Below are 27,930 nucleotides of genomic sequence, written 5' to 3' on the forward strand. Positions count from 1 at the left end.
TGAATAAAATTGACAATTTGTTATTATCTGATTGCTAGAACTGTCAACTGTGTTTGACAGTGGACATTATTTGAACTACTAGGTTAACCCTACTTTTCGTTTCTGGGTTTTGAATTATTTTCTTGCTGAAATTGTCAACTGCGTTTGACATTGAATATTTTGTTGAACTACTCAGCTAACCCTACTTTGTTCTTCTGGGTTTATGAGTTAGTTTCTTCTGGAAATTGTCAACTGTCTGACATTGAAAAATTTTTTGAGAATCATAATAAATTTAAACCAACTTGTTTTCTGAAAGTTTTCTCATTTTTGATTTTCTTTGACTGTATCAAACAATAATTCAAACTTGAATAGATTCTGTTGTCAACTTGTAATTTTTCAGCATTGTTGTCTATTAGTGTTATTTTTGTGCGAGGGATAAGGGAAAAATAAGGACTGTTACCGGGAATAGTGAAGTTGGGGAAAGTGTTCGGACTTCAACGGTTAATAAGAAGAGGACAGTGTCGAATAACTTCGATAGATTTCAAATCGATTGTTAGAGTTTGGACTTCAACGATTCAATCACTTAACCTCAACATGGATGTGAATCGACTATTGAATGATGAGCTGACTTATGAGTTACAGCTGAGAGGACAAGTAATAATACCCGGCACAGTAATGCTAAAGAGAAGTTTATTACGACAGGTATTGAAATTGAATTTGCCTCTACAGCCGACAGGAATGAACTCGACACTGGACATTGAGTCATGTCAGAACAAACTCACCGACTTGCTGGAAGCCATTCAACACTTTGACACTGAGAACACCACGAAGGAATATACTCGGATTTCAACAAGATTAATACACATTCAGAGAAGACTGAATTTTATTATCACTAAAAATGAAACCGAGTCACAGATGATAGAACACTTAAAGGAGACTGCAGCTCGGGCCTTGAGTTCATTGGAGGCAACGTTGACTGCTGACAGACAGCAACCATCAACCCGACCGGATGGATCGCTTTTGGATGCAGAGATTCCACAGTCGCCTGAGATGTCTCCCATTCAACCAACCAAGGTTGCACAACTGAAGACATCACTGATAGATTTGGAAGATGATGACCGCCCACTGCCAACTGCCCAGGTCTCCCATACTGCAACACCTGCAAATAAGTCAAGATTAGTTCAAGTTTTGAATGAAACAAGACAGGAATGTGAGAAGTTACTACAGAATTTACCAACGATGCCTATTCCTCAACCACAACAGCCGAATATGAATCTGAACCAGCTGATGACACCGACTACTGCCCAACAAGAATCTGAACCACGACCGATGCCAACCTCGACTATACCCATCCATAAATGGAATATTTACTTTGATGGGACTGATAGTGTGATTGGATTTATAGAAGAGATAGAGAGACTTGCTGAATCCCGAAAGACATCCTTAGAACATGTGTTCGAATCGATTTACGAACTTCTGCGAAAGGATGCCAAAGATTGGTTCATCCCCCGGAGGGGACTCTTCAGAAACTGGGACGACTTCAAGACTCAATTAAAAGAGGCATTCTTACCAGTCAACTATGAAGAAAACCTACTGGATGAAATCAAGAAGAGGATGCAAGGTCCTGATGAGAAGTTACTACTGTATGTCACCCGGATGCAAAATCTGTTCCAAAAGCTGACTTGTAATCGTCCCACGGAGAGTGAACAGATTCGACTGATAAGACAGAGGTTATTGCCATCACTGCAACAGGCCTTGGCTTTCCAGGAGACGACCACCTACGATGAACTCCTGAAAAAGGGAAAAGTTTTTGAAATGGTTCAATGGCAGATGGGACATTATACCAAACCACCGGTTAAACCCAGCCTCATCGATGAACCACATCTAACATATCATCAACGTCGTCAACAGGACTACCCGGCCAACCTCTCTGCAATTTCGGAGAATACTAGACAACGAAACCACAGTACTCGTCAGGAAGCTCCCACAACATCTCCATCTCCGAAGAAGGGCCCGTCAAGACCGCTAACCACAGGCAGAAGGATAGAAGACTGGAATTGCTCAGTATCCCCTGGACCAGATCGTCCCCATCTGCCCTCGAGGCCACCGGAATACTCGACCAACAGAACAGGAAATGCCAACACCTCCCAGGATCGGAATGGATCACCACCGGAGCGAAGAGTGTCCTCCCAGACACAATGCTTCAGATGCGGGGGATATGGCCACCTACGTCGAGACTGCCGAAGGACACCGAAAATGTTCTGCTCCCGATGTCAACGAGAAAATATCCTCTCACGAGACTGCCCATGTCCTCAAAACCGGAGAGGAACGACACCGTCAACTTCAGCGGGACTCCTAACTACAGTGATTCCTATCGTTAGCAACGACAGCTGGCCTCTGGTAGAAGTGCACATTGAGGGAAAGTTATTCCATGCATTGATAGACACTGGTGCGGCAAAGAGCTGCTGTAGTCAGAGGGTGGCCCAGCTGTGTGAAAGAAATGGAATCAAGGGAGAAAAATCAACGACTGAAGCTGTCATGGTAGCGAATGGACAAACTACAGCCATACCGAAGATGTATCACCTTGGAATGGTGATAGCCGATTATGCCCTGAAGAACATAGAATTCTTACTTGTACCCAACTTACCAGTCGACTTAATCCTGGGAATAGAGATGCTGAAGACATACAACTTCTCCCTGGATATCAAGAACACAGAATGTTATCTGGAAGGACGACGGATCCCCAGAGCTAAACAGGTTAGCCAAGAGGTCATAGAGGTGCAGACTCCCGAAAAACACCTCCAGAACCGAAGAGGATCCCACAACATACTTGCTGAGAGCCCGTTGAGAAATCCATTGCCGACACTCAACTGTGTCCAACTGAAAGAAACAGGTATGCAATGTAAGTGGTACAAAAATAAGTTTCAGGAAGTAGAGAAAGGACCAGAGCACTGCCCCGAGTATTCCATCATCAATGGAAGATTGCACCGACACTTTTGGGATTCATCAGATGCCAGGGAAGCTGGAACAGGCCACCCATGGAAGCTGTGTATACCCACCGAACAGAGGACCAAAGTACTGAAAGAAAACCACGACTCAGCCTTGGCTGGACATCTGGGAATAGCTAAGATGATTGCGAAGATCTCGCGGAATTATTACTGGCCAGGTATGTTTAGGGACATTGCGAAATATGTCCGGAACTGCACTTCGTGCCAAAAGTTCAAAGTACCCCAACAGCAACTGGCAGGAAAGATGCAACCTCGAAAGATGGTGGATGCGCCGTTCAAGGAAGTACCGGTGTTAAGGAGGAGAACAACGACGGAGATGCGGATGTCTAGAGCCCCCCAGAGCTCGGTATCGTCAGTTAGAGGGAGAAATTACCTAGCAGGAGTAGAGAGAGTGGTGAAGAGGACCACTACGCAATCTACACAGACACCCCCGTTGTGCCAGCCGCGTACCAGTAAGCAAGATACCGGTTCCAAAATTCCATTCAGGACGAGTGTGGAAGACAACACTGTTATTACTAAACCATATGTTTCAGATCAAACCACACCGGCCCCAAGGAGCGTTCGTATTGTAGGTACGATGGGAAATAAAGTGTACCTAGAGGTTAGGCCCAACACTTGCTGGAAGTGCGGCAAGACATGTCCCTCGCGGCAGGAGTGTCGAGGTCGACCACTCCTATTCTGCAGCAGATGTGGTTTGATAGGTACGCAGACCAGGTACTGCGAATGCGTATCCAGGAAACTGGCCCCACGGCCGACAGCAACTAGGTTGACGCCAGAACAACTAGCCCTGCGTCCGTGTGCAAGATGCACAGAGAGAGAAGCCACGCAGCGGAGAGAAGAGAGAGCAAGCAAATGAGATAGAATTAAAAAAAAGATACCGTTGTTTTTGTTCCATACTCCTGTAAAACTGTATAAAACCATATAGGGCCTAACCCAATATCTGATAACATTATATTCAAGACTAGTAGACTGATTTTTAATCTGTAAATGTTGATGAAACTGAATAGTACATAATAAGTCAGTGAATATTATACAATAAAAACAATTCCAGTCACTTGCCCCGAATTTCAAAGGCCATCAGATATAAATTAGTAGTTTCACTGTGTAATCTATTTGAAGAATGCCATTTCTAATCTCTTACTGTTCTGATAAATTACTGAAATATTCCGCAGTGTTACAGATGAAGTTTTCTAAGAGGCTAGATACTCACCGATGAGAATGAATGCTGGAGATAGGCAACACACCTTTCATCGGATGATCAGCTGTAGGCCCAATTCCACCGAAGACATGATTCCTGAAGATTTATTCATGTCATCATCCAAGAAAGAAGTACTTGAAGAATTGGACATCATGACCTGTCAATTATTACTCTGGTGGACATCTGGATTCCATTTCAATTTTCATATAGATAATTTAAACTGTATAACTGGAAGAATTTTCACCGTTCTGAAAATTTCACCATACAGTCACTGATTCCTTGTAATATCCACAGGTAAATCAACCAGTATATCAATGAGTTTGGAATGGTTTCGACTCATCTGACTGGGAACTTCGACGTCCCTCTGAAATAATATGGCATGATTCATCGAGATATGGAAATCACGGAACTACTCACCGGAGAAGGGGATAATCCACACCTGACATCAGATTATTTCACCGACACTTGGAAACTTCATGGAAATGGGAATGAGTTCTACTCCACAACCCCGAGATGAAGAAATTCCCCAAACATGTACACATTCAAATCACCCCGGATGACCGAAGAAGGAAGACGGCGTTTGAATTTTTCACCGACACTTGGAAACTTCATGGAAATGGAAATGAGTTCTACTCCACAACCCCGAGATGAAGAAATTTCCAAACATTCAAATCACCCCGGATGACAGAAGAAAGAAGACGACGTTTGAATTTGACATCGATTCATAGAGCAAAGTTTTATTTTTATATGTCATACTGTCTACAACAACATTATAGTCTTTGATAGCGTAACGTAACAGTCAGACCCGTACTTCCCATATATCCCGCGTAATAAGACAGGATAGTATTCGGTTATTTTTTTTTTTTTTTTTGTTTGTTTTTAGAATTCAAATTTCTGTTTCACCGTAACTTGAATTTTTCCGAACCAGGGGGGATGTAACGAAGTCTGATTATTCCCATAGGAATAATCAGGCTCCGTCTAAAGAATATTTTATTGTTTTCCGTTTAAATTAATCATTCTGATATATTCCGTAAATATTGGAAATAATTTATTAATTGTTCACCGCGATAATGAAAAAGTCCATGCTTCATGTTTTTCAACCGACCAGGGCCTCGAATAATCCGAGTGAAATAATATAAGAAATTATTTATTTCGGCGTTTTTACCGCTGATATATTTTTTTCCATATGTCAGATTACGTTCCGCCAAGAGAATTTTCTCGAAAAACGAGGTTTTTGTCGACATGAAGAGTCACGTGGGCCGAATTCCTTCACCGTCCCGCACCGACGTTATAAAAGGGGGTAACCGACCCAAAATCGGGAATTCATGTTTAGGCAGTCAGTATAAATTCATGTTTAGGCAGTATAGTAAATTGATGTTCAGGCATTCAGATAGTTAGTTTTCAGTAGTTTAGATAGTAGAGATTTTCGGATTCAGTAGTATATTAAAGTTAGTTATTCAGATAGATTTAGGTAGTAGATAGTCCAGTAGTTAGTTAGTTAGATTTAGAAGTTTAGGCAGTAGTTTTAGTTTTAGAAAAGACCTTTTGGTTAAGTGGTTACCAGGTGACCGGAAAATAGTAAAATTGGTAATTGAACGCCAATAATTACAAATCCGTTTCTGAGGTCGAAAATCGCCATTTTCATCAGTAAACTTACTTGTTAGTCTTTTTCTGGGGAGTTTGCTAATTTTTACTTGTGACTTTCGTACGAGTGAATATTCAAGGGTTTCATTTGATAGAGACAACGAGAGGGTGGTGTACCGGTGGAGTTTTTCAACGCGTTAGGATTAGTTTTCATTCCTTCCCGACTCTACAAAATCCACGATTCTCAATCTCCAAATATCATAATTTCCCGGCTCCCGGATCCGACTAACTTGTTCAACGGTTCTGACTGACATTAAATTGGTGAGGTAAGGACACAGTAGTTGTAGACAGTACAAATCATCTCAGTAACCGAATTGAAGTATACAGATTGCTATAGTTTATGCTTTTTCTGATTTCCCGTTTTTGCTGAGATTGTCTGTATTGTATAATTGAATCAATAAACCTATTAATTTTGTTGCGTTGTTTGTTACTTGGTCACCGCTACCATCCTAGGTGACACCGAATCCTGTCTTCACTAAGCTGCCCTGGTAAGGTTTGTCAATTTCTCCCTAAAATTGGCTGGCGCTCGAGATACTACTGCAAAGTGCTGAAGGGCAATTGGCAGAGGCGCCAGTGACGCAAAAAGGACGTTACACTCTAATTCACTTGAAAATCAAAACTCAGTTGAATAATTACTCAAAAAAAAATTCTGTCCAAGGTCAGATTGGATTTCTTTAAATTTTATTATCCTGGATATTAGACATGAGAACTCAGAATATATTGAATTTCTCTCTTACTACAGTTGAAGGTCTGTGCTTATAATTTACATCTGGTGTACGCTAGTAGTTTCGATTGTCTGGGATACCAACTATTCAATGGCATAGGCCTCGATTTGGTAACATTTTGGATGTTCCACCATTTACTAATGTACATGCCTAAAACCTCTAGAATTTGCTTCTGAATAAGGATTGGTTAAGTCTATTCAATTCTTTTACATTTTTAGACCTCAGATTTAAAAGAATAGAAAAATTCGTCGTTTCGCAATTCAGAATCAAACAATAATTGACCAATGAAATAGAGTAATGTCTAGAAATGACAATGCATATGAAATATGAAAGCAAGGTTTCAAATGAATAAACTCTGCAATCGATTAAAAAGACGGCATTAAATTGCGAATGTAGAATCTTATATTGTTATTATTAGAACTCTTTATTGCTAAATTCATATGTTAGAATCTTATATTCAATTTTTATATTTTTTTATTTATAAATTCCCAATTCTATTCATGTTTCTTTGGACGAATACCAGTTTCTACTATGAAATGAATAATTACAATTCAATTGTATCTATCAATTTCAACATATGTGATCTCCAATTTCAATATCTTTCTTCAATTATTCCTGAAAAGTGATCATTCAAACTTTCATTCTTAACTTCACAAATGATTAATTACTCAACTATCTAATCATCATCAGTGAATAGTAACGAATATTCATAAATATCAACTACTCACTGAATAGAAAACTATTCACTGAATAGCTAGAAGGCTAATTTCTTAGAGTATATTCTATGTTCTAAGGTAAATTTCATAAAAAACTTCAAAAAGGATGAAAGTGTGGCGGCTTCTCATAAAGCTCCACATAGCAACAATAAACACAGCATTCGGTAGCCTAGACGTTAAGAGGTAGACTCACTCACCGTGATGCGACAAGGTGCCGGGTTCGAGTCCCGGCGGCTCCCGATAATAATAAATTTCCCAAGCGTCTGTGACACGGCACACACAATTATACCAAAGTCACCCTGATGAGTCCGGTGTGTGTGCCAGGGACGAAACGCATAAGTAGGCATATGTGCTATCCAACAAAAGTATGTTCGCTTTCTTCGGTTGGCAGATCGAATGTCCCTATTATCGGGAACAAAAAATAATTTCGGAAATTTGTACTTTGGTCGGGAGACACAAAAATAATATTAAAGTAAATATAATAATTTAACATAATTGTTATATTCCGCTAAAGATCGAAATGTCGAAATATCAACAGAAAATGGTTTTCTCATTACCTATGTTATAATTATCAACAGAATTTAATATTTATTTTTCAGCTTGCCACATCTATCAGAATCAATTATAACCATATATAAGGGGTACATTTGTATTTATCTATGAATATAACCACGCTTAACATGAAACCACGGAATGCAGATTACAGAAACCACAAAATACAAATATACCCCTAGCTACACTAGCGCCATCTATTTATCCTGTCCGCTGGACATTTTTTCAATGCGAACTGTGGACCATAGATTACAATAAAATTAAGCTGGAAATGAAGAAACGAAATACAGATAATTTTGTGGGATTGGAATTTTTTATTTCGAGCACAGTTTAGGAACTATCTGTTTGAAAATTATTATTATGATTATATATATTATTATTGAAATTTAAAATGAGGCGCACGCGCACTTCTATATTCTACCTAATAGACTAAGGGCCAGTTGCACCATTTGCCTAAACATTAATTAAAAATTTAAACGTTGATTACTCTATGATTTCTCAAGAGAAATCAGAAATTAATCAATGTTTAAATTTTAATCAATGTTTAGGCAAATGGTGCAACTGGCCCCTAATATAAGGTATATGGCTTGACCTGTACATAGTTAAGACGAAGAAAAATATTCTATGTTCGTCAACCATGCCGGGTTGACAAATTGTAAGTAACCTCAGTTTAGCGAATATTCTTTCAAGAGTTACTTTATAAACAGTTGTTGAAGTGATATTTCTAGTGGAAAGTTTCATGTTTAAATAGAAAATTGTTTGAATATGGAGGTAATTTTTTCAATACTAGCTTAGGGTTGTTTTAATTTATTCGAATATTTTCAAATATCAGTTATATTTCATGTAGTTAGTTTTTTTTTTATTGGTTTATGGATTTTCAACCATCATAACAAAAAATTTATTACAATTCATGAAATTTCGACTTTTTAGTTTGTTTTCATGTTTTCTGGAAGTCATAGACTACTCCATTCAATGAGAAATTGCAGTTTTCCTTAGTTGAAGTTTTTCCTCGAAATCTCCTTAAGTATAAAATTTGCTTGAGACCCCTCTCTTTTTATATCTACGTAAAATTGACTGAATGAACAAAAAAATATGCGGCGCACGCGCACTTCTATATTTTACCCAATAGACAAAGGGCCAGTTGCACCATTTGCCTAAACATTAATTAAAAATTTAAACGTTGATTACTCTATGATTTCTCGAAAGAAATCAGAAATTAATCAATGTTGAAATTTCAATCAATGTTTAGGCAAATGGTGCAACTTGCCCCTAACATTAGGTATATGGCTCGACCTGTACATAGTTAAGAAGAAGAAAAATATTCTATGTTCGTCAACCATGCCGGGTTGACAAATTGAAAGTAACCTCAGTTTAGCGAACATTCTTCAAAGAGTTACTTTATAAACAGTTGTTGAAGTGATATTTCTAGTGGAAAGTTTCATGTTTAAATAGTTAATTGTTTGAATATGGAGGTAATTTTTTTAATACTAGCTTAGGGATATTTTCATTTATTCGAATATTTTCAAAAATCAGTTATATTTTATGTAGTTGGTTTTTTTTTATTGGTTTATGAATTTTCAACTTTCTTAACGAAAAATTTATTACAATTCAAGAAATTTCGACTTTTTAGTTTCTTTTCATGTTTTCTGGAAGTCATAGACTACTCCATTCAATGAGAAATTGCAGTTTTCCTCAGTTGAAGATTTTCCTCGATAACTCTTCAAGTATAGAGTTTGCTTGAGACCCCTCTCTTTTTATATCTACGTAAAATTGACTGAATGAATAAAAAAATATAGATTTTTCCAAAAAACTCTTCATTAGATATCTATAGGAATCTCTTCAACTTATGAACTGTTCAGCTTATACTCAAGTATTTCCATATTGCTGAAATTATCATCAACCAAGCTATCTGATAATGCAATAATATACTGGGTGTGCCGTTTGAAATAAGTAGGTAGTAATCTGAAATTGTTGAAATTTTCAGCAGAAAATTATTATTAGTTTTCCATAAACAATAAGCCATCGCGGTGAATCACCCTGTACATCATTATCATTCAGCCTTCTGCTTCCACTGAGGGATATAAATTTCGCCTTACTGGTTTATGACTGTTTTGCAATTATCTCTGGCCAAGCGTTTTTATGGACTATTTCAAGGGACTTTGGATATACTATATACAGAAATATTATAATTTCCAAAATGATTTCAACTATTATATTGTTATTTTTTTTTTCAGAATCTACATTTCTTGGAGTTAACTGCGTTAGAAGAAGAAGAGGTCCGTATTATGAATAATATATTATTTACCAATTCTAGTGAATACAAATTACCCTGTAGAGTTAAACAAAAATTTTCTGCAAGTAAGTATAGAGATCTTAAAAGAATTATTCATGGTCAATATGAATATGTAATATAATAATGAATCAACTTTTGGCGAGTCTGTCTCGAGCCAATATTTAGGTGCGCCCTCTCCCGGGGGTATTGTGTTTCGTCCCGAGATCGCTGGTGGACTCATCGGTTAGGCTATCCAGCGATCTCTGCCTAAGACACACCTTCCCACACCATCGGGTGAGAAGTGAATCGGTTGCTTTGCGTCGACCCCTTTAAATACGCCGGGGCCGATGTTGTGTGGCGCATTACGACCATGGCGCCATCTCTGAGCAAACCGAGTCACTACACACCCCCTCACCAGTAACGAAGACCCTCCTGAGGAGGAGGTACGCAGGTGGTCCCAGGGGGGAGAGAGCGCTTGCGTGCTGTGATGACGGAAACACGAGGCTCGGCATGCCATCGGCTCTAGTGTCCGATGGACACCCCAGTAGCCGTAACGTTGAGCGGGGCAGTGAGTCGCCTCTGCGCTCCAACGCCGCAGCTTTCCGCCATCACGTCGGGGTCACAATTTAGCGAGTCGTTCTCGAGCTAATATTTAGGTGCGCCCTCTCCCGGGGGTATTGTGTTTCGTCCCGAGATCGCTGGTGGACTCATCGGTTAGGCTATCCAGCGATCTCTGCCTAAGACACACCTTCCCACCCATCGGGTGAGAAGTGAATCGGTTGCTTTGCGTCGACCCCTTTAAATCCGCCGGGGCCGATGTTGTGTGGCGCATTACGACCATGGCGCCATCTCTGAGCAAACCGAGTCACTACACACCCCCTCACCAGTAACCAAGACCCTCCTGAGGAGGAGGTACGCAGGTGGTCCCAGGGGGGAGAGAGCGCTTGCGTGCTGTGATGACGAAAAAACGAGGCTCGGCGTGCCATCGGCTCTAGTGTCCGATGGACACCCCAGTAGCCGTAACGTTGAGCGGGGCAGTGAGTCGCCTCTGCGCTCCAACGCCGCAGCTTTCCGTCATCACGTCGGGGTCACCAATTTAGCGAGTCTGTCTCGAGCCAATATTTAGGTGCGCCCTCTCCCGGGGGTATTGTGTTTCGTCCCGAGATCGCTGGTGGACTCATCGGTTAGGCTATCCAGCGATCTCTGCCTAAGACACACCTTCCCACACCATCGGGTGAGAAGTGAATCGGTTGCTTTGCGTCGACCCCTTTAAATACGCCGGGGCCGATGTTGTGTGGCGCATTACGACCATGGCGCCATCTCTGAGCAAACCGAGTCACTACAAACTAATATCAACTTTTTCAGAAAATGAGTGTAGAAAATCTGTAATCAATTACAATGGATTATCAATCACAAAACCTTTTATCCAGAATGAGATGACAGGAAAACATTCGAAACCTTCAACTCCCCCTAGTTGAGCTGTAAAAACAGTTGAAATTATTGCAAGAGATAATACAGAGATAATCAAAAATGATACAATTTCCAATAGGACAATTGAAAAAATTGAAAGTAGCATCTCGGATAAAAATGAATCTAAAATTGAGGAGCCCACAGTAAATGTATGGAAAAAATCATGGGCTAGTCTATTTGATAAAGATGTTAAAACAATTTCGAATGAGAAAATAGATAATAAAATTAATGATTCACATGTAACATCTTTAAACCATACAAAAGTAGTCAAAAAAATAGATTCAGCCACCCATATGTTAGGAGGTGAGTTCAAAACCATATCTTTTTTTATATATTTATCTTACTTTCAACTAACAATTTGCTTACATCTACAGTAGATAATTATTTTACTTAGTTGAACCCATTTTACTTGATGAAAAGTGGAATGCTTTGGTTTTCACCTACAAATACCAGTGAAAATTCAAGTTTCTATCATGGTTAGTAATATTTTTTAATTTTCAGAATTTCTCAAGAACTATAAAATTGATGGGACCCAAACCAGTTTTAAACCCAGGGGTTTACGAAACAAAAGTAACTTTCGTTATATAAACTCAATATTACAAGCCTTACTTGCTTGCCCACCACTTTGTAATCTCCTCAAACGGCTATCAGAGAACTTCACTCACAATAATGCACTGAAATCAATAACAATGAGTGAAAATATGTAAGTATAAATTAATATAATTTGCAACTTTGATTGAATAACAATTTTATATATGTATTTTCATTATTCAACTATTCCAGGTGTAAATTTATGAATAACTTCGATAATCTGCCCAATGTAAGACGCAAGTCAGGTTCAAAAAAGAAAAACAAGAAGCAAACTTTCGTCAATATAGACAATGGCAATTCGTTTGAGGCCTCATCGTTTTATACGATGCTAAACGGAACACGTAGCGATTCTTTCCTTGTTGAAGGCCGACAAGAAGACGCCGAAGAAATCTTGGGCCTTCTGTTGAATGGACTCAATGATGAAATGATGGGAATAATGAAATTGATTAGCCATGACGAAAATATTCAAGCAGCTAAAAAAGAAGTGAAAATAGATGTGGATGATTGGAAAGTTATTGGTCCTAGGAACGAAGGAAATGTAACAAGAGAAATACAAATGGACAAGACACCGATTAGTGATATATTCGGAGGACTTCTCTGTTCAAGAATCCATAAAACCGGAGACGAAACTTCAGAAAATTCAATCTCTCTACAAAAATCGTTATATCTCCTAAACTATTCGCCGCAGTTCCCTCAAATAAAAACTTTCGTGATCTACGTGAACAGATCAATAGAAAAAGAGGTATTTTATTACCAAGAAAGATCTTTTAATTTTTTACAATTTTTCAAGGTCCGGGGTGAGGAAAATTCGAGAAAATTCAATCTCTCTATGAAAATCATTATATCTCCTAAACTATTCGTCGCAGACTCCTCAAATAAAAACTTTCGTGATCTACATGACCAGATCAATAGAAAAAGAGGTATATTATTACCAAGAAGGAACTATTAATTTTTTACAATTTTTTAAGGTCCGGGGTAAGGAAAATTCGAGAAAATTCGAGAAAATTTTTCGACTCAAATATTGTCGGCGAGAGTTGGATTCGAATAACCATGAACTGCCAATACCAACTCTGCTTTCCGATTTTCCGTAGTCCCCATAGTTTAGGAGAAATTTGAATTCGAAATTTTTGGAAAAAACCGTAAAAATTCAATCTCTCTAAAAAAATCGTTATATCTCCTAAACTATTCGTCGCGAACCCCTCAAATAAAAACTTTCATGATCTACGTGACCAGATCAATATAAAAAGAGGTATATTATTACCAAGAAGGATTTTTTAATTTTTTACAATTTTTTAAGGTCCGGGGTAAGGAAAATTCGAGAAGATTCAATCTCTCTACAAAAATCGTTATATCTCCTAAACTATTCGTCGCAAACCCCTCAAATAAAAACTTTCGTGATCTACGTGACCAGATCAATAGAAAAAGAGGTATATTATTACCAAGAAGGAACTTTTAATTTTTTACAATTTTTTAAGGTCCGGGGTAAGGAAAATTCGAGAAAATTCTTCGACTCAAATATTGTCATTCGTGAGTGGAATTCGAATAATCATGAACTGCCAATACCAACCCTGCTTACCTATTTTCCGTAGTCCCCATAGTTTAGGAGAAATTTGAAGTCGAAATTTTTGGAAAAAACCGTAAAAATTCAATCTCTCTATAAAAATCGTTATATCTCCTAAACTATTCGTCGCAGACCCCTCATATAAAAACTTTCGTGATCTACGTGAACAGATCAATAGAAAAAGAGGTATATTATCACCAAGAAGGAACTTTTAATTTTTTACAATTTTTTAAGGTCCGGGGTAAGGAAAATTCGAGAAAATTCAATCTCTCTACAAAAATCGTTATATCTCCTAAACTATTCGCCGCAGACCCCTCAAATAAAAACTTTCGTGATCTACGTGAACAGATCAATAGAAAAAGAGGTATTTTATTACCAAGAAAGATCTTTTAATTTTTTACAATTTTTCAAGGTCCGGGGTGAGGAAAATTCGAGAAAATTCAATCTCTCTATGAAAATCATTATATCTCCTAAACTATTCGTCGCAGACTCCTCAAATAAAAACTTTCGTGATCTACATGACCAGATCAATAGAAAAAGAGGTATATTATTACCAAGAAGGAACTTTAAATTTTTTACAATTTTTTAAGGTCCGGGGTAAGGAAAATTCGAGAAAATTCGAGAAAATTTTTCGACTCAAATATTGTTAGGCGAGAGTGGGATTCGAATAACCATGAACTGCCAATACCAACTCTGCTTACCGATTTTCCGTAGTCCCCATGGTTTAGGAGAAATTTGAATTCGAAATTTTTGGAAAAAACCGTAAAAATTCAATCTCTCTACAAAAATCGTTATATCTCCTAAACTATTCGTCGCAAACCCCTCAAATAAAAACTTTCGTGATCTACGTGACCAGATCAATAGAAAAAGAGGTATATTATTACCAAGAAGGAACTTTTCATTTTTTACAATTTTTTAAGGTCCGGGGTAAGGAAAATTCGAGAAAATTCTTCGACTCAAATATTGTCATTCGTGAGTGGAATTCGAATAATCATGAACTGCCAATACCAACTCTGCTTACCGATTTTCCGTAGTCCCCATGGTTTAGGAGAAATTTGAATTCGAAATTTTTGGAATAACCATGAACTGCCAATACCAACTCTGCTTACCGATTTTCCGTAGTCCCCATAGTTTAGGAGAAATTTGAAGTCGAAATTTTTGGAAAAAACCGTAAAAATTCAATCTCTCTATAAAAATCGTTATATCTCCTAAACTATTCGTCGCAGACCCCTCATATAAAAACTTTCGTGATCTACGTGAACACATCAATAGAAAAAGAGGTATATTATCACCAAGAAGGAACTTTTAATTTTTTACAATTTTTTAAGGTCCGGGGTAAGGAAAATTCGAGAAAATTCAATCTCTCTACAAAAATCGTTATATCTCCTAAACTATTCGTCGCAGACCCCTCAAATAAAAACTTTCGTGATCTTCGTGAACAGATCAATAGAAAAAGAGGTATTTCATTACCAAGAAAGATCTTTTAATTTTTTACAATTTTTCGAAGTCCGGGGTAAGGAAAATTCGAGAAAATTCAATCTCTCTATAAAAATCGTTATATCTCCTAAACTATTCGTCGCAGACTCCTCAAATAAAAACTTTCGTGATCTACATGACCAGATCAATAGAAAAAGAGGTATATTATTACCAAGAAGGAACTTTTAATTTTTTACAATTTTTTAAGGTCCGGGGTAAGGAAAATTCGAGAAAATTTTTCGACTCAAATATTGTCAGGCGAGAGTGGGATTCGAATAACCATGAACTGCCAATACCAACTCTGCTTACCGATTTTCCGTAGTCCCCATAGTTTAGGAGAAATTTGAATTCGAAATTTTTGGAAAAAACCGTAAAAATTCAATCTCTCTACAAAAATCGTTATATCTCCTAAACTATTCGTCGCAAACACCTCAAATAAAAACTTTCGTGATCTACGTGACCAGATCAATAGAAAAAGAGGTATATTATTACCAAGAAGGAACTTTTAATTTTTTACAATTTTTTAAGGTCCGGGGTAAGGAAAATTCGAGAAAATTCAATCTCTCTACAAAAATCGTTATATCTCCTAAACTATTCGTCGCAGACCCCTCAAATAAAAACTTTCGTGATCTACGTGAACAGATCAATAGAAAAAGAGGTATTTCATTACCAAAAAAGATCTTTTAATTTTTTACAATTTTTCAAGGTCCGGGGTAAGGAAAATTCGAGAAAATTCAATCTCTCTATAAAAATCGTTATATCTCCTAAACTATTCGTCGCAGACTCCTCAAATAAAAACTTTCGTGATCTACATGACCAGATCAATTGAAAAAGAGGTATATTATTACCAAGAAGGAACTTTTAATTTTTTACAATTTTTTAAGGTCCGGGGTAAGGAAAATTCGAGAAAATTCGAGAAAATTTTTCGACTCAAATATTGTCAGGCGAGAGTGGGATTCGAATAACCATGAACTGCCAATACCAACTCTGCTTACCGATTTTCCGTAGTCCCCATAGTTTAGGAGAAATTTGAATTCGAAATTTTTGGAAAAAACCGTAAAAATTCAATCTCTCTACAAAAATCGTTATATCTCCTAAACTATTCGTCGCAAACCCCTCAAATAAAAACTTTCGTGATCTACGTGACCAGATCAATAGAAAAAGAGGTATATAATTACCAAGAAGGAACTTTTAATTTTTTACAATTTTTTAAGGTCCGGGGTAAGGAAAATTCGAGAAAATTTTTCGACTCAAATATTGTCATTCGTGAGTGGAATTCGAATAATCATGAACTGCCAATACCAACTCTGCTCACCGATTTTCCGTAGTCCCCATAGTTTAGGAGAAATTTGAAGTCGAAATTTTTGGAAAAAACCGTAAAAATTCAATCTCTCTATAAAAATCGTTATCTCTCCTAAACTATTCGTCGCAGACCCCTCATATAAAAACTTTCGTGATCTACGTGAACAGATCGATAGAAAAAGAGGTATATTATCACCAAGAAGGAACTTTTAATTTTTTACAATTTTTTAAGGTCCGGGGTAAGGAAAATTCGAGAAAATTCAATCTCTCTACAAAAATCGTTATATCTCCTAAACTATTCGTCGCAGACCCCTCAAATAAAAACTTTCGTGATCTTCGTGAACAGATCAATAGAAAAAGAGGTATTTCATTACCAAGAAAGATCTTTTAATTTTTTACAATTTTTCGAAGTCCGGGGTAAGGAAAATTCGAGAAAATTCAAACTCTCTATAAAAATCGTTATATCTCCTAAACTATTCGTCGCAGACTCCTCAAATAAAAACTTTCGTGATCTACATGACCAGATCAATAGAAAAAGAGGTATATAATTACCAAGAAGGAACTTTTAATTTTTTACAATTTTTTAAGGTCCGGGGTAAGGAAAATTCGAGAAAATTTTTCGACTCAAATATTGTCATTCGTGAGTGGAATTCGAATAATCATGAACTGCCAATACCAACTCTGCTCACCGATTTTCCGTAGTCCCCATAGTTTAGGAGAAATTTGAAGTCGAAATTTTTGGAAAAAACCGTAAAAATTCAATCTCTCTATAAAAATCGTTATCTCTCCTAAACTATTCGTCGCAGACCCCTCATATAAAAACTTTCGTGATCTACGTGAACAGATCAATAGAAAAAGAGGTATTTCATTACCAAGAAAGATCTTTTAATTTTTTACAATTTTTCGAAGTCCGGGGTAAGGAAAATTCGAGAAAATTCAATCTCTCTATAAAAATCGTTATATCTCCTAAACTATTCGTCGCAGACTCCTCAAATAAAAACTTTCGTGATCTACATGACCAGATCAATAGAAAAAGAGGTATATTATTACCAAGAAGGAACTTTTAATTTTTTACAATTTTTTAAGGTCCGGGGTAAGGAAAATTCGAGAAAATTTTTCGACTCAAATATTGTCAGGCGAGAGTGGGATTCGAATAACCATGAACTGCCAATACCAACTCTGCTTACCGATTTTCCGTAGTCCCCATAGTTTAGGAGAAATTTGAATTCGAAATTTTTGGAAAAAACCGTAAAAATTCAATCTCTCTACAAAAATCGTTATATCTCCTAAACTATTCGTCGCAAACACCTCAAATAAAAACTTTCGTGATCTACGTGACCAGATCAATAGAAAAAGAGGTATATTATTACCAAGAAGGAACTTTTAATTTTTAACAATTTTTTAAGGTCCGGGGTAAGGAAAATTCGAGAAAATTCTTCGACTCAAATATTGTCATTCGTGAGTGGAATTCGAATAATCATGAACTGCCAATACCAACTCTGCTTACCTATTTTCCGTAGTCCCCATAGTTTAGGAGAAATTTGAAGTCGAAATTTTTGGAAAAAACCGTAAAAATTCAATCTCTCTATAAAAATCGTTATATCTCCTAAACTATTCGTCGCAGACCCCTCATATAAAAACTTTCGTGATCTACGTGAACAGATCAATAGAAAAAGAGGTATATTATCACCAAGAAGGAACTTTTAATTTTTTACAATTTTTTAAGGTCCGGGGTAAGGAAAATTCGAGAAAATTCAATCTCTCTACAAAAATCGTTATATCTCCTAAACTATTCGTCGCAGACCCCTCAAATAAAAACTTTCGTGATCTACGTGAACAGATCAATAGAAAAAGAGGTATTTCATTACCAAAAAAGATCTTTTAATTTTTTACAATTTTTCAAGGTCCGGGGTAAGGAAAATTCGAGAAAATTCAATCTCTCTATAAAAATCGTTATATCTCCTAAACTATTCGTCGCAGACTCCTCAAATAAAAACTTTCGTGATCTACATGACCAGATCAATTGAAAAAGAGGTATATTATTACCAAGAAGGAACTTTTAATTTTTTACAATTTTTTAAGGTCCGGGGTAAGGAAAATTCGAGAAAATTCGAGAAAATTTTTCGACTCAAATATTGTCAGGCGAGAGTGGGATTCGAATAACCATGAACTGCCAATACCAACTCTGCTTACCGATTTTCCGTAGTCCCCATAGTTTAGGAGAAATTTGAATTCGAAATTTTTGGAAAAAACCGTAAAAATTCAATCTCTCTACAAAAATCGTTATATCTCCTAAACTATTCGTCGCAAACCCCTCAAATGAAAACTTTCGTGATCTACGTGACCAGATCAATAGAAAAAGAGGTATATAATTACCAAGAAGGAACTTTTAATTTTTTACAATTTTTTAAGGTCCGGGGTAAGGAAAATTCGAGAAAATTTTTCGACTCAAATATTGTCATTCGTGAGTGGAATTCGAATAATCATGAACTGCCAATACCAACTCTGCTCACCGATTTTCCGTAGTCCCCATAGTTTAGGAGAAATTTGAAGTCGAAATTTTTGGAAAAAACCGTAAAAATTCAATCTCTCTATAAAAATCGTTATCTCTCCTAAACTATTCGTCGCAGACCCCTCATATAAAAACTTTCGTGATCTACGTGAACAGATCGATAGAAAAAGAGGTATATTATCACCAAGAAGGAACTTTTAATTTTTTACAATTTTTTAAGGTCCGGGGTAAGGAAAATTCGAGAAAATTCAATCTCTCTACAAAAATCGTTATATCTCCTAAACTATTCGTCGCAGACCCCTCAAATAAAAACTTTCGTGATCTTCGTGAACAGATCAATAGAAAAAGAGGTATTTCATTACCAAGAAAGATCTTTTAATTTTTTACAATTTTTCGAAGTCCGGGGTAAGGAAAATTCGAGAAAATTCAAACTCTCTATAAAAATCGTTATATCTCCTAAACTATTCGTCGCAGACTCCTCAAATAAAAACTTTCGTGATCTACATGACCAGATCAATAGAAAAAGAGGTATATTATTACCAAGAAGGAACTTTTAATTTTTTACAATTTTTTAAGGTCCGGGGTAAGGAAAATTCGAGAAAATTTTTCGACTCAAATATTGTCAGGCGAGAGTGGGATTCGAATAACCATGAACTGCCAATACCAACTCTGCTTACCGATTTTCCGTAGTCCCCATAGTTTAGGAGAAATTTGAATTCGAAATTTTCGGAAAAAACCGTAAAAATTCAATCTCTCTACAAAAATCGTTATATCTCCTAAACTATTCGTCGCAAACACCTCAAATAAAAACTTTCGTGATCTACGTGACCAGATCAATAGAAAAAGAGGTATATTATTACCAAGAAGGAACTTTTAATTTTTTACAATTTTTTAAGGTCCGGGGTAAGGAAAATTCGAGAAAATTCTTCGACTCAAATATTGTCATTCGTGAGTGGAATTCGAATAATCATGAACTGCCAATACCAACTCTGCTTACCTATTTTCCGTAGTCCCCATAGTTTAGGAGAAATTTGAAGTCGAAATTTTTGGAAAAAACCGTAAAAATTCAATCTCTCTATAAAAATCGTTATATCTCCTAAACTATTCGTCGCAGACCCCTCATATAAAAACTTTCGTGATCTACGTGAACAGATCAATAGAAAAAGAGGTATATTATCACCAAGAAGGAACTTTTAATTTTTTACAATTTTTTAAGGTCCGGGGTAAGGAAAATTCGAGAAAATTCAATCTCTCTACAAAAATCGTTATATCTCCTAAACTATTCGTCGCAGACCCCTCAAATAAAAACTTTCGTGATCTACGTGAACAGATCAATAGAAAAAGAGGTATTTTATTACCAAAAAAGATCTTTTAATTTTTTACAATTTTTCAAGGTCCGGGGTAAGGAAAATTCGAGAAAATTCAATCTCTCTATAAAAATCGTTATATCTCTTAAACTATTCGTCGCAGACTCCTCAAATAAAAACTTTCGTGATCTACATGACCAGATCAATAGAAAAAGAGGTATATTATTACCAAGAAGGAACTTTTAATTTTTTACAATTTTTTAAGGTCCGGGGTAAGGAAAATTCGAGAAAATTCGAGAAAATTTTTCGACTCAAATATTGTCAGGCGAGAGTGGGATTCGAATAACCATGAACTGCCAATACCAACTCTGCTTACCGATTTTCCGTAGTCCCCATAGTTTAGGAGAAATTTGAATTCGAAATTTTTGGAAAAAACCGTAAAAATTCAATCTCTCTACAAAAAACGTTATATCTCCTAAACTATTCGTCGCAAACCCCTCAAATAAAAACTTTCGTGATCTACGTGACCAGATCAATAGAAAAAGAGGTATATTATTACCAAGAAGGAACTTTTAATTTTTTTCAATTTTTTAAGGTCCGGGGTAAGGAAAATTCGAGAAAATTCTTCGACTCAAATATTGTCATTCGTGAGTGGAATTCGAATAATCATGAACTGCCAATACCAACTCTGCTTACCTATTTTCCGTAGTCCCCATAGTTTAGGAGAAATTTGAAGTCGAAATTTTTGGCAAAAACCGTAAAAATTCAATCTCTCTATAAAAATCGTTATATCTCCTAAACTATTCGTCGCAGACCCCTCATATAAAAACTTTCGTGATCTACGTGAACAGATCAATAGAAAAAGAGGTATATTATCACCAAGAAGGAACTTTTGATTTTTTACAATATTTTAAGGTCCGGGGTAAGGAAAATTCGAGAAAATTCGAGAAAATTTTTCGACTCAAATATTGTCAGGCGAGAGTGGGATTCGAATAACCATGAACTGCCAATACCAACTCTGCTTACCGATTTTCCGTAGTCCCCATAGTTTAGGAGAAATTTGAAGTCGAAATTTTTGGAAAAAACCGTAAAAATTCAATCTCTCTATAAAAATCGTTATATCTCCTAAACTATTCGTCGCAGACACCTCATATAAAAACTTTCGTGATCTACGTGAACAGATCAATAGAAAAAGAGGTATATTATCACCAAGAAGGAACTTTTAATTTTTTACAATTTTTTAAGGTCCGGGGTAAGGAAAATTCGAGAAAACTCAATCTCTCTACAAAAATCGTTATATCTCCTAAACTATTCGTCGCAGACCCCTCAAATAAAAACTTTCGTGATCTTCGTGAACTACGTGAACAGATCAATAGAAAAAGAGTTATATTATCACCAAGAAAGAACTTTTAATTTTTCACAATTTTTTAAGGTCCGGGGTGAGGAAAATTCGAGAAAATTCAATCTCTCTACAAAAATCGTTATATCTCCTAAACTATTCGTCGCAGACCCCTCAAATAAAAACTTTCGTGATCTACGTGAACAGATCAATAGAAAAAGAGGTATTTTATTACCAAGAAAGATCTTTTGATTTTTTACAATTTTTCAAGGTCCGGGGTAAGGAAAATTCGAGAAAATTCAATCTCTCTATAAAAATCGTTATATCTCCTAAACTATTCGTCGCAGACTGCTCAAATAAAAACTTTCGTGATCTACATGACCAGATCAATAGAAAAAGAGGTATATTATTACCAAGAAGGAACTTTCAATTTTTTACAATTTTTTAAGGTCCGGGGTAAGAAAAATTCGAGAAAATTCGAGAAAATTTTTCGACTCAAATATTGTCAGGCGAGAGTGGGATTCGAATAACCATGAACTGCCAATACCAACTCTGCTCACCGATTTTCCGTAGTCCCCATAGTTTAGGAGAAATTTGAAGTCGAAATTTTTGGAAAAAACCGTAAAAATTCAATCTCTCTATAAAAATCGTTACATCTCCTAAACTATTCGTTGCAGACCCCTCATATAAAAACTTTCGTGATCTACGTGAACACATCAATAGAAAAAGAGGTATATTATCACCAAGAAGGAACTTTTAATTTTTTACAATTTTTTATGGTCCGGGGTAAGGAAAATTCGGGAAAATTCAATCTCTCTACAAAAATCGTTATATCTCCTAAACTATTCGTCGCAGACCCCTCAAATAAAAACTTTCGTGATCTTCGTGAACTACGTGAACAGATCAATAGAAAAAGAGGTATATTATCACCAAGAAGGAACTTTTAATTTTTTACAATTTTTTAAGGTCCGGGGTAAGGAAAATTCGAGAAAACTCAATCTCTCAACAAAAATCGTTATATCTCCTAAACTATTCGTCGCAGACCCCTCAAATAAAAACTTTCGTGATCTACGTGAACAGATCAATAGAAAAAGAGGTATTTTATTACCAAGAAAGATCTTTTGATTTTTTACAATTTTTTAAGGTCCGGGGTAAGGAAAATTCGAGAAAATTCAATCTCTCTATAAAAATCGTTATATCTCCTGAACTATTCGTCGCGGACTGCTCAAATAAAAACTTTCGTGATCTACATGACCAGATCAATAGAAAAAGAGGTATATTATTACCAAGAAGGAACTTTTAATTTTTTACAATTTTTTAAGGTCCGGGGTAAGGAAAATTCGAGAAAATTCAATCTCTCTACAAAAATCGTTATATCTCCTAAACTATTCGTCGCAGACCCCTCAAATAAAAACTTTCGTGATCTTCGTGAACTACGTGAACAGATCAATAGAAAAAGAGGTATATTATCACCAAGAAGGAACTTTTAATTTTTCACAATTTTTTAAGGTCCGGGGTAAGGAAAATTCGAGAAAATTCAATCTCTCTACAAAAATCGTTATATCTCCTAAACTATTCGTCGCAGACCCCTCAAATAAAAACTTTCGTGATCTACGTGAACAGATCAATAGAAAAAGAGGTATATTATTACCAAGAAGGAACTTTCAATTTTTTACAATTTTTTAAGGTCCGGGGTAAAAAAAATTCGAGAAAATTCGAGAAAAATTTTCGACTCAAATATTGTCAGGCGAGAGTGGGATTCGAATAACCATGAACTGCCAATACCAACTCTGCTCACCGATTTTCCGTAGTCCCCATAGTTTAGGAGAAATTTGAAGTCGAAATTTTTGGAAAAAACCGTAAAAATTCAATCTCTCTATGAAAATCGTTATATCTCCTAAACTATTCGTCGCAGACACCTCATATAAAAACTTTCGTGATCTACGTGAACAGATCAATAGAAAAAGAGGTATATTATCACCAAGAAGGAACTTTTAATTTTTTACAATTTTTTAAGGTCCGGGGTAAGGAAAATTCGAGAAAATTCAATCTCTCTACAAAAATCGTTATATCTCCTAAACTATTCGTCGCAGACCCCTCAAATAAAAACTTTCGTGATCTTCGTGAACTACGTGAACAGATCAATAGAAAAAGAGGTATATTATCACCAAGAAGGAACTTTTAATTTTTCACAATTTTTTAAGGTCCGGGGTAAGGAAAATTCGAGAAAATTCAATCTCTCTACAAAAATCGTTATATCTCCTAAACTATTCGTCGCAGACCCCTCAAATAAAAACTTTCGTGATCTACGTGAACAGATCAATAGAAAAAGAGGTATTTTATTACCAAGAAAGATCTTTTGATTTTTTACAATTTTTCAAGGTCCGGGGTAAGGAAAATTCGAGAAAATTCAATCTCTCTATAAAAATCGTTATATCTCCTAAACTATTCGTCGCAGACTGCTCAAATAAAAACTTTCGTGATCTACATGACCAGATCAATAGAAAAAGAGGTATATTATTACCAAGAAGGAACTTTCAATTTTTTACAATTTTTTAAGGTCCGGGGTAAGAAAAATTCGAGAAAATTCGAGAAAATTTTTCGACTCAAATATTGTCAGGCGAGAGTGGGATTCGAATAATAATAATTGGTATTTATTTCAAAGACATGTTACATCATTTTCAAGAAACAGTAACACAATAACCATGAACTGCCAATACCAACTCTGCTCACCGATTTTCCGTAGTCCCCATAGTTTAGGAGAAATTTGAAGTCGAAATTTTCGGAAAAAACCGTAAAAATTCAATCTCTCTATAAAAATCGTTACATCTCCTAAACTATTCGTCGCAGACCCCTCGTATAAAAACTTTCGTGATCTACGTGAACACATCAATACAAAAAGAGGTATATTATCACCAAGAAGGAACTTTTAATTTTTTACAATTTTTTAAAGTCGGGGGTAAGGAAAATTCGAGAAAATTCAATCTCTCTACAAAAATCGTTATATCTCCTAAACTTTTCGTCGCAGACCCCTCAAATAAAAACTTTCGTGATCTACGTGAACAGATCTATAGAAAAAGAGGTATTTTATTACCAAGAAAGATCTTTTAATTTTTTACAATTTTTCAAGGTCCGGGTTTAGGAAAATTCGAGAAAATTCAATCTCTCTACAAAAATCGTTATATCTCCTAAACTATTCGTCGCATACCCCTCAAGTAAAAACTTTCGTGATCTACGTGACCAGATCAATAGAAAAAGAGGTATATTATTACCAAGAAGGAACTTTTAATTTTTTACAATTTTTTAAGGTCCGGGGTAAGGAAAATTCGAGAAAATTTTTCGACTCAAATATTGTCAGGCGAGAGTGGGATTCGAATAACCATGAACTGCCAACACCAACTCTGCTTACCGATTTTCCGTAGTCCCCATAGTTTAGGAGAAATTTGAATTCGAAATTTTTGGAAAAAACCGTAAAAATTCAATCTCTCTACAAAAATCGTTATATCTCCTAAACTATTCGTCGCATACCCCTCAAATAAAAACTTTCGTGATCTACGTGACCAGATCAATAGAAAAAGAGGTATATTATTACCAAGAAGGAACATTTAATTTTTTACAATTTTTCAAGGTCCGGGGTAAGGAAAATTCGAGAAAATTCAATCTCTCTACAAAAATCGTTATATCTCCTAAACTATTCGTCGCAGACCCCTCAAATAAAAACTTTCGTGATCTTCGTGAACTACGTGAACAGATCAATAGAAAAAGAGGTATATTATCACCAAGAAGGAACTTTTAATTTTTTACAATTTTTTAAGGTCCGGGGTAAGGAAAATTCGAGAAAAATCAATCTCTCTACAAAAATCGTTATATCTCCTAAACTATTCGTCGCAGACACCTCATATAAAAACTTTCGTGATCTACGTGAACAGATCAATAGAAAAAGAGGTATATTATCACCAAGAAGGAACTTTTAATTTTTTACAATTTTTTAAGGTCCGGGGTAAGGAAAATTCGAGAAAATTCAATCTCTCTACAAAAATCGTTATATCTCCTAAACTATTCGTCGCAGACCCCTCAAATAAAAACTTTCGTGATCTACGTGAACAGATCAATAGAAAAAGAGGTATTTTATTACCAAGAAAGATCTTTTGATTTTTTACGATTTTTCAAGGTCCGGGGTAAGGAAAATTCGAGAAAATTCAATCTCTCTATAAAAATCGTTATATCTCCTAAACTATTCGTCGCGGACTGCTCAAATAAAAACTTTCGTGATCTACATGACCAGATCAATAGAAAAAGAGGTATATTATTACCAAGAAGGAACTTTCAATTTTTTACAATTTTTTAAGGTCCGGGGTAAGAAAAATTCGAGAAAATTCGAGAAAATTTTTCGACTCATATATTGTCAGGCGAGAGTGGGATTCGAATAACCATGAACTGCCAATACCAACTCTGCTCACCGATTTTCCGTAGTCCCCATAGTTCAGGAGGAATTTGAATTCGAAATTTTTGGAAAAAACCGTAAAAATTCAATCTCTCTATAAAAATCGTTACATCTCCTAAACTATTCGTCGCAGACCCCTCATATAAAAACTTTCGTGATCTACGTGAACACATCAATAGAAAAAGAGGTATATTATCACCAAGAAGGAACTTTTAATTTTTTACAATTTTTTAAGGTCCGGGGTAAGGAAAATTCGAGAAAATTCAATCTCTCTACAAAAATCGTTATATCTCCTAAACTATTCGTCGCAGACCCCTCAAATAAAAACTTTCGTGATCTACGTGAACAGATCAATAGAAAAAGAGGTATTTTATTACCAAGAAAGATCTTTTGATTTTTTACAATTTTTCAAGGTCCGGGGTAAGGAAAATTCGAGAAAATTCAATCTCTCTATAAAAATCGTTATATCTCCTAAACTATTCGTCGCAGATTGCTCAAATGAAAACTTTCGTGATCTACATGACCAGATCAATAGAAAAAGAGGTATATTATTACCAAGAAGGAACTTTCAATTTTTTACAATTTTTTAAGGTCCGGGGTAAGAAAAATTCGAGAAAATTCGAGAAAATTTTTCGACTCAAATATTGTCAGGCGAGAGTGGGATTCGAATAACCATGAACTGCCAATACCAACTCTGCTCACCGATTTTCCGTAGTCCCCATAGTTTAGGAGAAATTTGAAGTCGAAATTTTTGGAAAAAACCGTAAAAATTCAATCTCTCTATAAAAATCGTTACATCTCCTAAACTATTCGTCGCAGACCCCTCATATAAAAACTTTCGTGATCTACGTGAACACATCAATAGAAAAAGAGGTATATTATCACCAAGAAGGAACTTTTAATTTTTTACAATTTTTTAAGGTCCGGGGTAAGGAAAATTCGAGAAAATTCATTCTCTCTACAAAAATCGTTATATCTCCTAAACTTTTCGTCGCAGACCCCTCAAATAAAAACTTTCGTGATCTACGTGAACAGATCAATAGAAAAAGAGGTATTTTATTACCAAGAAAGATCTTTTAATTTTTTACAATTTTTCAAGGTCCGGGGTAAGGAAAATTCGAGAAAATTCAATCTCTCTATAAAAATCGTTATATCTCCTAAACTATTCGTCGCAGACTCCTCAAATAAAAACTTTCGTGATCTTCATGACCAGATCAATAGAAAAAGAGGTATATTATTACCAAGAAGGAACTTTTAATTTTTTACAATTTTTTAAGGTCCGGGGTAAGGAAAATTCGAGAAAATTCGAGAAAATTTTTCGACTCAAATATTGTCAGGCGAGAGTGGGATTCGAATAACCATGAACTGCCAACACCAACTCTGCTTACCGATTTTCCGTAGTACCCATAGTTTAGGAGAAATTTGAATTCGAAATTTTTGGAAAAAACCGTAAAAATTCAATCTCTCTACAAAAATCGTTATATCTCCTAAACTATTCGTCGCATACCCCTCAAATAAAAACTTTCGTGATCTACAGACCAGATCAATAGAAAAAGAGGTATATTATTACCAAGAAGGAACTTTTAATTTTTTACGATTTTTTAAAGTCCGGGGTAAGGAAAATTCGAGAAAATTCAATCTCTCTACAAAAATCGTTATATCTCCTAAACTATTCGTCGCAGACCCCTCAAATAAAAACTTTCGTGATCTTCGTGAACTACGTGAACAGATCAATAGAAAAAGAGGTATATTATCACCAAGAAGGAACTTTTAATTTTTTACAATTTTTTAAGGTCCGGGGTAAGGAAAATTTCGAGAAAAAACAATCTCTCTA

General features: G+C 35.9%; 1 protein-coding gene across 1 annotated transcript; it reads left to right on the forward strand.

Annotated features, from left to right (window-relative positions):
• Positions 1 to 690: 690 nt before the first annotated feature.
• On the forward strand, positions 691 to 4,204 carry LOC123673076. The gene is made up of 2 exons (XM_045607498.1): positions 691 to 3,439; positions 3,521 to 4,204. Exons 1-2 carry the CDS (start codon positions 718 to 720, stop codon positions 3,841 to 3,843), a joined length of 3,045 nt encoding a protein of 1,014 aa, XP_045463454.1. The 5' UTR covers positions 691 to 717; the 3' UTR covers positions 3,844 to 4,204.
• Positions 4,205 to 27,930: the final 23,726 nt, after the last annotated feature.

The sequence above is a fragment of the Harmonia axyridis genome, chromosome 2 (genome assembly GCF_914767665.1).
Source record: "Harmonia axyridis chromosome 2, icHarAxyr1.1, whole genome shotgun sequence".
Taxonomy (NCBI): domain Eukaryota; kingdom Metazoa; phylum Arthropoda; class Insecta; order Coleoptera; family Coccinellidae; genus Harmonia; species Harmonia axyridis.